This window comes from Phyllostomus discolor, chromosome 2 (assembly GCF_004126475.2).
Source record: "Phyllostomus discolor isolate MPI-MPIP mPhyDis1 chromosome 2, mPhyDis1.pri.v3, whole genome shotgun sequence".
Lineage (NCBI taxonomy): Eukaryota > Metazoa > Chordata > Mammalia > Chiroptera > Phyllostomidae > Phyllostomus > Phyllostomus discolor.
This window is the reverse complement of record NC_040904.2, coordinates 45,213,784-45,226,754: the sequence shown is the minus strand read 5'-3', so window position 1 is coordinate 45,226,754 and position 12,971 is coordinate 45,213,784. Positions and strand designations below refer to the sequence as shown.

The window sequence follows — 12,971 nt, the reverse complement described above, 5'->3', positions numbered from 1 at the left end:
CTGCTTCCTTTGTCAAATATTAATTGACCATAGAGGCTTGGGTTTATTTCTGGGCTCTCTGTTCTGTTCCATTGGTCCATGTGCCTGTTTTTATGCCAGTACCAGGCAGTTTTGATTACAGTGGCCTTGTAGTATAGTTTAGTGTCAGGTATTGTGATCCCTCCTACTTTACTCTTCTTTCTCAAAATTGCAGCAGCTATTCGGGGTCGTTTATGGTTCCATATAAATTGTTGAAGTGTTTGTTCTATGTCTGTGAAATATGCCATTGGTACTTTAATAGGTATTGCATTGAATGTGTAAATTGCTTTTGGTAGTATGGACATTTTGATGATATTAATTCTTCCAATCCATGAACACGGTATATGTTTCCATTTGTTTGTGTCTTCCTTGATTTCTTTCCTCAGTGTTATGTAGTTTTCTGAATATAGGTCTTTTACCTCTTTGGTTAGGTTTATTCCTAGGTATTTTATTTTTCTTTTTGCTATTTTGAATGGGATTTTTTTCTTGATTTCTGCTTCTGCTGTTTCATTGTTGGTGTACAGAAATGCCTTTGATTTCTGGATATTGACTTTGTATCCCGCTGTTTTGCCAAATTCATTTATTAGGTCAAGCAGTTTTTTGGTGGAGTCTATAGGATTTTTTATGTACACTATCATGTCATCCGCAAACAGTGACAGTTTTGTTTCCTCCTTTCTGATTTGGATTCCTTTTATTTCTTTTTCTTGTCTGATTGCTGTGGCTAGAACTTCCAGTACTATATTGAATAGAAGTGGTGAAAGTGGACATCCTTGTCTTGTTCCTGTTCTTAGTGGAAAAGATTTTAATTTTTGCCCATTGAGTATAATGTTGGCTGTAGGTTTCTCATATATGGCCTTTATTATGTTGAGGAATGCTCCCTCTATTCCCACTTTACTGAGTGTTTTTATCATAAATGGGTGCTGTACCTTATCAAATGCTTTTTCTGCATCTATTGATATGATCATGTGGTTTTTGTCTTTGCTTTTGTTTATGTGATGTATTACATTTACTGATTTGCAAGTATTGTACCATCCTTGCATACCTGGAATGAATCCCACTTGGTCATGGTGTATGACCTTCTTAATGTACTGTTGGATGCGGTTTGCCAGTATCTTGTTGAGGATTTTAGCGTCAATGTTCATCAGCGATATTGGCCTGTAGTTTTCTTTCTTTGTTGTGTTTTTATCTGGTTTTGGAATTAAGATGATGTTGGCCTCATAAAAAGAGTTTGGGAGTCTTCCATCTTTTTGGATTTTTTGAAATAGTCTGTGAAGGATAGGTGTTAGTTCTTCCTTAAATGCTTTGTAGAATTCTCCTGTGAAACCATCTGGTCCAGGGCTTTTGTGTGTTGGGAGCTTTTTGATTACTGCTTCAATTTCTTTTGCTGTTATTGGTTTGTTCAGGCTTTCTGCTTCCATTTTATTGAGTTTTGGAAGATTATATTTTTCTAGAAATTTGTCCATTTCATCTAGGTTTTCAAATTTCTTGGCATACAGCTCTTTGTAGTAATTTGTTACAATCCTTTGTATTTCTGTGGTATCTGTTGTAATCTCTCCTCTTTCATTTCTGATTGTGTTTATTTGGGTTTTCTCTCTTTTTTTCTTGATGAGTCTGCTTAAAGGCTTGTCTATTTTGTTTATCTTTTCAAAGAACCAACTCTTGGATTTGTTGATCTTTAGAATTGTGCTTTTAGTCTCTATGTCATTTAATTCTGCTCTGATCTTGGTTATTTCCTTCCTTCTGCTTGCTCTGGGCTGTCTTTGTCGTTGTTCCTCGAGTTCTTGTAGACGTAGGGTTAGGTTGTTTGTTTGAAATGTTTCTAACTTTTTTAGGTGGGCCTGTATCACTATGAACTTCCCTCTCAGGACTGCCTTGGCTGTGTCCCATAAATTTTGGGTTGTTGTGAGCTCGTTTTCATTTGTTTCCAAAAACCATTTGATTTCTTCCCTAATATCATTCTTGACCCATTCATTGTTTAATAGCATGCTGTTTAGTCTCCATGAATTTGAGTGTTTTGGGTTTTTTTCCTTGGGGTTGGTTTCTAGTTTCAGTCCCTTGTGATCTGAGAAATTGCTTAGTATGATTTCAATTTTTTTGAACTTGTTGAGGCTTGTTTTGTGTCCTATCATGTGGTCAGTCTTTGAAAATGTTCCATGTACATTTGAAAAAAATGTGTATTTAGCTTCTTTGGGATGGAGGGTTCTGTAAATATCAGTAAAGCCCATTTCGTCTAGGGTATTGTTCAATGCCACAATATCTTTGTTGATATTTTGTTTGGAAGATCTGTCCATTTTTGATAGTGGGGTGTTAAAATCCCCCACAATAATTGTGTTGCTGTCCATATCTTTCTTGAAGTCCTCTAAGATTTTCTTTATGTATTTGGGTGCTCCTATGTTGGGTGCATATATATTTACACTATTTATGTCTTCTTGGTAAATTCTTCCCTTGAGTATTATGAAATGACCTTCTGGGTCTCTCTTTATCGTCCTTCTTTGGAAGTGTATTTTGTCAGATATGAGTATTGCTACCCCGGCTTTTTTTTCCTGTCCATTTGCTTGGAAAATTTGTTTCTAGCCCTTCACTTTCAACCTGTGCAGATCTTTTATCCTGAGGTGGGTCTCTTGTAGACAGCATATGTGTGGGTCATGTTTTCTTATCCAATCAGCTATTCTATGTCTTTTGATTGGAGCGTTTAATCCATTTACATTTAAGGTTATTATTGATAGGTACTTATTCATTGCCTTTTATGTACGTGTGATCCTCTCTCACTCTCTCTTTTCCTTTCTTTCCTTAAAGTAGTCCCTTCAGCATCTCTTGCAGAGCTGGTTTAGTGGAGGTGTATTCTTTTAGACTTCTTTTGTCTGAGAAGCTTCTTATTTGGCCTTCTATCTTAATTGAGAGCCTTGCTGGGTAAAGTAGTCGTGGTTGCAGGCCTCTGGTTCTCATTACTTGGATTATTTCTTGCCATTCTCTTCTGGCTTGGAGTGTTTCCATTGAGAAGTCAGCTGTTAGCCTTATTGGGACCCCCTTGTATGTTACTTCCTGTTTCTCCCTTGCTGCCTTTAAGATTCTCTCTTTGTCTTGAAATTTTGCCATTTTAATTATGATGTGTCTTGAGGTGGGCCTCTTTGGGTTCCTCTTGATTGGGACTCTCTGTGTTTCCTGGATTTGTGTGACTTTTTGTCTCATCAAATTAGGGAAGTTTTCCATCATCACTTGTTCAACTAGGTTTTCTATCCCTTGTTCTTCTTCTTCTTCTCCTTCTGGTATCCCTATTATACGGATATTATTACGTTTCATATTGTCTTGCATTTCTCTCAATCCCTCTTCATTTTTTCTGAGCCTCTTTTCCTTTTCTTGCTCTTTCTGGGTGTTTTCTTCTACTTTGTCCTCTAGCTCGCTGATCCAATCTTCTGCTTCATCGATCCTGCTTTTCATTCCTTCTACTGTGTTCTTCAGTTCAGAAATTGTATTCTTCATTTCCTCTTGGCCCTTGTTGAGAGTTTCTATTTCCTTTTTTATGCTGATGTAGTTTTCATTGAGTTCATTGTAGCTTCCCTGTAGTTTCTCATGGCTCATTGTGAGCTCATTGAGCTTCCTGACAATCACTGCTTTGAATTCAATATCTGATAGTTGAATTGCCTCTATTTCATCTAGCATTCTTTTTGAGGCTTCCTCCTTTCCTTTCATTTGGGGATTATTTCTTTGTCTTCCCATTGTTTGTGAGACTCTTCTTGTTTGCCTCAGCTTCTTATATTGATCTGTTCTGGCTCCCTGGGTTTATGTTGTGAACTTCTTTAGTAGAATAGCAGTGAGTTTCAGTGGTGCTGTTTCCTTGATCTCCCAAGCTCACTGGTCTTGGGCTGTCCTTTAAGTTGGCTTTGTGTTTGCCTTTGGGTTTTGATTGTTGTTGAGTCTTTCTTTGGTGGTTCCTTCCCACCAGCTGGTTAAATGTGGGTCACTCTGTCCACCACCTTCTGTATTTTGTTGTGCTGGTGAGGGCAGGTTGTGTTGAAGCTGGTTCTTCTGTGTGTACAAGGTTTAAAGAAATCTTTTTCAGTTGCTTGTTTTGGGTACTGTCTCTACTGTTTAGTTGTATTTCCAGATAAGTCCTGGATTGAGGTTTGTGTGGTTACTACTCCCTCCTTCACCTTCTTCTGCTGTTATCTGTTAGTGGTTCCTTTGTTGTTGGGTTTCCTCTTCCAGTGGGTATCCTGGTGTTCACCTCCTCCACCTATTCTTTTTTGTCATCAGTTGGAGGGGGAAGGCAAAATAGTTTAAGACAGCAACAGAGAATTCTATGCTATTTACAGTAGTAGCAAGTAGGGAAGATATAGGAGATCCTTTCACTATGTATAGTGTTAACTGTGGTCTTCCACCCAGCTAGCTGATTTTTAGAAAGGATGGAAAGAAGATAAGACTCTTGTTGGGGGAGGAAGGATTGTGAGTTGGACCTATAAAGCAGGGAGGTCAGATTCTTGGGTAAGGTGAGAGTAAAGGATAGTAAATAGGTGTAGTGTGTGAGAGAATAGAGTTAACCACTACAGTAATAGAGTTCAGGAAACTTTGAAATGGGCTAAGATCTGGGGGGGCGGCGGGGTGTTGTGAAGTAATTACAATTGCATGGAACAACGGTTATTTACAATAATATTATGGCAACATTCATATGACAGAGTCTATGAGATCTAGGTAACAAGAATAGGGAGTACAGAACATCAAGTAGTGTGCTGATGGGACACAGGTGAGTTAAAGGACAGTAGATTAGTAATACAGTATAGAAAGAGATATCAGGGGAAAGCTGTCAGGTCTTACAATATATCCAGCCTAGCAAAGCAGGCTATACAAAAAGAAGAGGGATATAAAAATACTGTTAGAAAAAGATGTAGGAACACTGGAAAAAAAATAATGATACAAATATACAATAACTTGCAGGTTCTCTGTAATAGCAGAGTGACATTTATCTCACTGTCCCAGCTGTTGTGATGCCCCTTCTTTGGGTTCAACTTTGGTCTTTTCACAGATCCAGGATTTTGTCTCACTTGTAGGTATTTAGGAAAAAATTTTAAAAAGTAAAAAATAGAAAAGGCAGACGAAGGAAGGAAGAAGAGATAAAATTGGAGGACAGGAAGGAGGAAGGAATAAAACAGGAAATCAGGTAAGAGAGGAAAAAGAAATCAAAAGAGAATAAAAACAATACAACTTAAAAAATTAAAAATTGTTAAAAAAAATAGAATCAAATTAAAAAGTCTCTTGATTTCAAAGTGGCCAAACTGGTTTTTCTGCTCTTGCTGGTTGAGGCAGGCTGAAGGATGATTTGTTTGGCTTTTCTCCCTTGGCCAGTGGAGTTTGCACTGGCTCCTCAGCTTTGGGCCCTGGGTGTGGGAATCAGATCTTTCCCCAGGGTTACTGCTGTGGGCTGGTGTGCGGGGATGCTCTCCCTGCAGGCGCACCCGTGCGCCGGTGCGACCGTCCGCGGGTGGGCCGGTGGGCTGGTGTGCCGGCACGCCCACAGCTGGGATGCAGACAGGCTGGAGCTACTGATCACTTTAGGAGAATTCCCCAAACAGTGTCTGTGTCTATTCATCCTTCCTCTTGAGAAATTCCTCCCGTTCAAGCCCACTGCTCCCCACAGTGGCCTGGCTTCTCCCACCGTGACCTGGCTTCTCCCACCGCCAAAGCTCCAGCCAGACCGGTGACCGTGGGAGTCCGGGTCCGCTGCGCAACTCGGCCCCTCTGGTGTCCACCACCGCCTCCAAAGGCACTCACCGCCCCCGTGTGCTTGCCAGCACCTGGATTCCTCCCAGAGCCGCTCAGACCTTGCTCGGCTGGGGAGGGAGCAGTTGACCTGGCTCTCTTGCAAGAACCCTATGGTAAACCAAGCTGCAGCCCCGGGCCCACACGCTTGTCCTGGGACCCTACCTTGTTGCAGCACTCCCCTTAGGATCTGTTCTTTGTTCTTTCAGTTCTGCCACAATCCTTGGTCCTCTGTTTTCAAAAATGCTGAAATATGTTGGTTGCTTGCCTTTTTACTCCATAGATCGGTCAGGATTTTCTCCCCTGAGCAGAGGAAAGCCGAATCTGCTCCTTCCTACTCTGACGCCGTCTTAGATCCCGATTCCCTGCTTCTTGACAAATTCTTTTCTCTTGGCCTTTGTAACTTTGGCTTCCTTGGTGCTGAATCACTGAATCAATCTACTGAAACTCGGTAAAATCTACTATATGTCCTTTCTTCCCCAGACCTTGTCTTGACCTCCTAAATTAAGTAGTTTTAAATTAGGTTTGGCTGTCAGTGACAGAAAAATAGTGGATTAAACAGGAAAACGTTGATTTCTCTCATAGCAGTGTCCTGGAATGTTACAGCTGCTCCGCAATCACAGGGACCCCGATTCTCTCTTTCTTTTGCTCTGCCATCTTCAATATATGGTTCCTTCCACCTCTTAGTCCATAAAGGCTGCTCCTGATCTAACCATCACATCTGCATTCCTGCCATGAGTAGAGAGGAAAGAAAAAGAAAAACTATCCCCAGTCCCTTTGGACTCTTCCCAAAACTTGCATATGCCAAATCTTCTATCCCACTAGTCAGAACTTAATGCGTTGGGCTGACCTTACTGCAAAACAGGCTGGGAAATGTGGTCTTTATTTTAGGCAATTATGTATGCAGCTGAAAACCATATGTTTAATATTTTGAAAAAGGTGGGGAGGTTGGGGTATTTGGGGTAACTTGCAGCTCCTGCCACATCTGTTTTTTTAGAGTATTTTAGTTTTCTTATATTTTGCCAGCATGACAAATTAAAAGTAATTTCTTCCCCCTCTGAACTTCCACATCACTTTCTTTGTATCTATTACAGCACTTATCTTAGTGTGATATTTTGTTGTATATAGTTTGTTCTCCCTAGGGTGTTACAAACTCCTTTTACTGTATCTAGAAGATGTATAATAGCATTTTAAAATTGATTAGTGCTAATTATAAGTGTTCAGAGTTACAACAGAGTGCATAATAATGCAATTTTTAAAAGTTTATGCCCCTGGCTGGCGTAGCTAAGTGGATTGAGCACGGGCTGTGAACCAAAGTGTTGCAAGTTCGATTCCCAGCCAGGGTACATGCCTGGGTTGCAGGCCATAACCCCCAGCAACCGCACATTGATGTTTCTCTCTCTCTCTCTATCTCCCTCCCTTCCCTCTCTAAAAAAATATTAAATAAAATCGTAAAAAAAGTTTATTACTTAACCAGCTCAGTGCTTAATTCCAATAGATACATATATTATTTGTTGAACAAAAAATGAAAGCTTAATAATCAATATCTAGAGTTTTTATTCATTGTGTTTGTGTTTAAGTTTTCAGTATTAGAAAAGGAAGAAACTCTGAGATGGTGGAAATTTAATTCTGACTAATGCTCCATTTTGTTTTTCTTTTAGTATGACTGTCCTCAGTGGACTAAAAGAAGGGCTACAGAAAGCTGTAACAGACCCTACAGTAAAAGCCATTGTGATTTGTGGAGCGAATGGCAACTTCTCTGCAGGTACCAGTATCTACTCCTCTCCCGTTGTCTCTGGAATCCAGCCTAGACTCAGATCGATACTGCATTAGCTGTCTTTGTGGGTAATACCATAGTGTGGGTAATGGATGTGGGATACTTGAGTGGAAATGAGAAACTGGAGAAAGAGACTTGAATCACAAGAGAGACCCAGAGAAGAGTTTGACCTTACTTTCTTTTACATTGAATAAGACCGTTGTGAGATATTTAGCTGTAGGCTTGATGGCTGTAATACCTGCTAATATGTATATACCTGCTCTGTGTATATCTTGACCATATGTGAACTTGAGCAAATACTATGGAATTGTGCACTTGAAACCTACATACTTTTATTAACTAATGACACCCCAATAAATTCAATATAAAAAATTAAAAAATCAACTTATTAATGTATAAAGTAAATACAGTAATATCTATCTTGACTTTTTTTGTGAGATTAAATGAAATAATACACCGGAAATCCTCTAGTGCAGAGCCTACATGCAGAAGATGTTTAATAAATGATATTTTTTATTTCACACAGTCTTGAAAGGAAGTTCGTTTTTCTTCCAGTAATCACCTGTGTCAGAGACCATGCCACTTTTTATTGGGTTATTCTTCAAAGATGCAAAAATATTACCAAAATATGGCAAAAGAATCTGAAATGGTGATTCAGTCATATTTGTGAAACCTCTCCTCTTTTCCCAAATGAATACATTATACCCTTTGACAAAGTCACATGGATACAAGGGCCTGTGTAATCTTACTGTAGCCAGGGGATTTAATATATATTAATGGTAGCCTGACACCCTGGCTGGTATGGCTCAGTGGACTGAGCACTGGCCCGCGAACCAAAGGGTCACTGGTTTGATTCCCAGTCTAGGGCACATGTCTGGGTTGCAGGCCAGGTCCCCAGTAGGGGGCACATGAGAGGCAACCACACATTGATGTTTCTCTCCCTCTCTTTCTCCCTCCCTTACCCTCTCTAAATAAATAAAATCTTAAAAAAATAAAATAACATACATTAATGATAGTCTGAGAAGAAAGAGATATTAGAATTATGATAATCAATAAATATAAAAATGGAAATCATTATAATAATTATCATTTATCTTGTCTGTTGTGTACTAGTGATCCATAGGTTATTTATTAATAGTGAAAATGGTAGTATCTTTACATTTATTATATTTTAATTCTCAATAAGTCCTACAGGCTCTGTGTACAGGTGAGAAGGCCAAGCCTGAGAGAGAGTAAAATAATATACCAAACATAAACTAGATATTAAATGGCTTACTCAACTGTTTGAAAACTTAAGGTTTGGAACACAAGATGACGACTTTGAGACATGGAGAAAGGGATCAGAATTGTGGAGAACTTAATAGTTCATTGTCAGTAAGGAGATGTAAGAGAGAGAATGTAGTTAGAGTTCAGGACAGAAAAAAATTATTCCCCTGGAAAAGCATTAGGAATTAGTAGATTTGTCTTAGTGGATTTTTATACAGAGAAAAATGTACCCAACAACTGCAAAATAATACATTTTTCTCCAATCTGCAATTTTTACAAAAATTGACCAGCTACTGGACCATGAAAGCTTGTCTCAATAAATTTCGCTTAGAATATGTTCTCTGACAACAATGCAAATAAACTAGAAATCAATAACAAATATAGAACTGGAAATTCTCATGTTTAGAAATGAAATTAATTTCCCTGACTCAAAGCAGGAATCATAATAGAATTTAGAAAATATTTTAAACTGAATGATAATGAAAACACAACATATATAACTTGACAAATGCAGCTAAAGAAAAACTTAGCAAAATTTTATAGCCTTATATAAATCAGGAGAGAAAAAAGGCTGAAACATAATGAGCTAAACATCTGTATCAAGGAACTAACAAAACAAACAGTAAAATAGATCCAAAGGAAGTAGAAGGAAGGAAATAATACAGAAGAGAAATTAATGAGGCAGAAAACAAACGTGAATCCAAAAGATCAACAATGTGAAAGTTAGTTCTTTGAAAGACTAATGAAATTGACAAAAACTGGAGAAATTGATCAAGAAAAGAAAACAACAAAACAATGAATGTAAAAAATCATGAAAGTGTTATCACCACAGACATTGTAGCCTTTAGCAAAGATAATGAAGATATTCTGAGCAAGTAGAAGATTGTTTAGCCCACCGAAGCTCACTTAGGAAGACATAGAAAACCCAGATGGTTCTATAACCATTAAAAAACTGAATCAGTAATCAAAACTTTCACAAAGCAATGCTTGGTTGGCTTTGGCTTGTTTCTGCATCACTCCCCTTCCTACCTCTGTCTTCCTGTGGTCCTCTTCCCTGTGTCTAAACTTCTCTGATTCCAGATAGATCCACCCTAATCCACTATGACCTCATCTGGATTACATTTGGAAAGACCCTACTTCTAAAAAAAAGGTCACATTCACAGGCTTGGTGTAGACATCATTCAACCCAATGTACTTCCCACCTCATATTGTGAGGCTAGCATAACCTTGATACCAATGCCCGCCAAAGACAACATGAAAAGCAAACTTACGGATCCATTTCATTTATAAATATAGATATAAACATTTTATACAGTATATTATAAAATTGAGTCTAACCATATATAAAAATGTAATATATCACTTTTATCCCAGTAATACTAGATTGGTTAAACCTTAGAAAAATCAATATAATTTATCTTATTAAAAAGATTAAAGGAGACACAATCATGGTTATTTCAAGAGAAGCAGAAAAAGCATTTGATAACATTTGACATGCATTAAAGATAAAAATCCTCAGTAAACTAGGTATAGAAAGGAAATTTCTTTGTTAGGCTAACATATCAGTTTTAAAAACTTATAGCACCCTGGCTGGCGTAGCTCAGTGGATGGAGCGCGGGCTGGGAACCAAAGTGTCCCAGGTTCGATTCCCAGCCAGGGTACATGCCTGGGTTGCAGGCCATAACCCTCAGCAAGCACACTTTGATGTTTCTCTCTATCTCTCTCCCTTCCCTCTCTAAAAAAAAAAAAAACAAAAAAAAAAACTTATAGCAAACCTCGAACAAAATGGTAACTCGAAAGCTTTCCTTACTAGAAAGGCACAAGTCAAAGCTGGCTGCTATCACCATTTGTATTTGACATTGTTTTCTTGGCCCTGGCCAGCCTGGTGAGACTAGAAAAATAAATAAAAGGTATAGGGCTGAAAAGGAAGAAACAAGCTTCATGATCTAGAAGATACAGTAGTGTTTATAGAAAAATTAAAGATAATTTATCAGAAAATTATTAGGATTAATATGAGAATTTAGCAATTTTGCTGGGTATAAAATCAATATTTAAAAAATTAATTGCATTTCTATATGCCAGAGGTGAGCAGTTAAAAAGTGAAATCACTAGGCTGCTGTCTGTACCTTGATTTCCATACAGTTGTGATGACAATAACACTAACCTTGTGCTGCAAGTAGGAGAAGGTGGTGTAACATTTAAGAATGTGGAGTGTGGTCAGAATATCTGAGTTCCAGTCTGTATGTTACCACTTACTAGTTATATGTTTGAATTGGGCACTTAACATCTCAAAGCCTTAACTTTTTTACCTGTATAATGGGACTGTTATACTACTTAATTTAGGTGTTAAGAAGAGTACGTGAAACAACTTGGCATTATGCCTGATGTACTTGTCCAATAAATGTTCATTGCTATTATTACATGAAAAACCTTTTTAATCTAAAGTTACAGGAATGATAGATCTGAGATTCAGATTGAAATTCATCTTCTCTAGAAACAAAAGAATCTATATAATAATAATAATAATAATAATACACTAGAGTGTAAAATATGATGGGTTAGTGAAAAGAAGCCTGGTCCCTGGGTTGATGTTAGATGAGGAGATGGTGGCAAAAAAAAAAAAGTTGAACATGAAATAGTTGCTTTAACTTTTTTTAAAAAAAATTATTTATTTATTTTTAGAGAGGGAAGGGAGGGAGATAGAGCGAGAGAGAGAAACATCAATGTGTGGTTGCTGGGGGCCGTGGCCTGCAACCCAGGCATGTATCCTGGCTGGGAATTGAATCTGCGACATTTTGGTTTGCAGCCCGCGCTCAATCCACTGAGCTACGCCAGCCAGGGCTGCTTTAACTTTTTAATTTGTACCAAACTTAATGTTTTCAAAGAATACATAATGTTATAGGGGAAGAGCTCAATATGTATACCATTGTGTGAAAAAAAGGAAAATATAAAAAATGATTTTACAGAATTCTCTCAATATTGCTAAAAATATATATTCTAGTAAACTTTCATTTAATTGTCACATCAGTCATTTAAATAGGCATTGAGACAAAAGTTAAATAACTTACTGAAGGTCCCAAAGCCATTTACATATATGCATTGAGAAAAAACTAAGAATTCACCAAATATTATATTATCTCTGTTTGATGATATTAGGGGTTATCTTTAGGTTCTTTATAATTTTGTGTATTTTTCAAATTTCTATAATACATATGTTATTTTTATAATTAGAAAAAGAAATAAGTATTAACTGGTATTGCTCACAAAAAATCTCATAAAAACATAATTCTAAGCTGATTGATTAATGTATAATTCACAAATATGTATGCATTACGCCCTGAGATTTTCTATTGTAATAATTCATGCCATTAACAAAGATGTGGCTTAAAGTTGCTGTGAATATGATCAGTGAGCAGTATCATGGGAAAAGTGGAAGGCAATGGCTCAATCTCAGAATAATGGTCATTACAGGAGAATCTCTATTCCCTTTCTGTAAGCTTTTAATTGTTCTGAGGATAGAATTGCTACCTAGCATATGGAAAGACAGATTTTAGAAGATTACAGAATTCCTAATAAAGATTTGAAGATTTTCTCTCATATCTGTCTGCATTTTTCCAGGCTATTTTTTTCCTTTTCTGTGTCTCCACCCAAAGGATGATGTGTGAAGTGTTTCATGGGTCCAAAGAGGTCTGAGATTCCTTAAGAACTGCCTGGTACCTTATTGTTATGTACAAAGCCTACATACATCTTTCTCAACTCTCTTTTCCTTGTATTGTGTCCTTAGGTGCTGATATCCATGGTTTCAGTGCTCCCACTAATTCTGAGTTTACGCTGGGACATTTCATAGATAAAATGCAGAGAAGCGAGAAGCCCATTGTGGCAGTTGTCCAAGGTGTGGCTTTAGGAGGTGGGCTAGAGCTGGCCCTGGGCTGTCACTATAGGATTGCCCATGTGCAGGTAAGAGCCAAGACTCTCTCTGTGGGGCTTGGTGTGTGGGTTTTTCTTTAGGGCGAGCCCTAAATGTAGTTGTAAGCATCCTAGGTGATCATTTTAAATGGTTGGTTTACTGATTGACAACTGTTAGGTCTTTCCAGCACTGGTGCTCAGCTATTGTGTACCAGTATAGTTTAACTGGCTATTAAAAATGTTGAAATAC

At 37.8% G+C, this 12,971-nt stretch overlaps 1 protein-coding gene across 1 annotated transcript in view; it reads left to right on the top strand.

The window, feature by feature from the left end:
* EHHADH (enoyl-CoA hydratase and 3-hydroxyacyl CoA dehydrogenase) overlaps positions 1–12,971 on the top strand; it is a 54,236-nt gene that overhangs the window by 4,645 nt on the left and 36,620 nt on the right. Inside the window, exons 2-3 of the mRNA XM_028504951.2 lie at positions 7,434–7,537; positions 12,600–12,772. Of these exons, the coding sequence (XP_028360752.1) occupies positions 7,434–7,537; positions 12,600–12,772 (277 nt within the window). The remainder of the gene's footprint in view (positions 1–7,433; positions 7,538–12,599; positions 12,773–12,971) is intronic.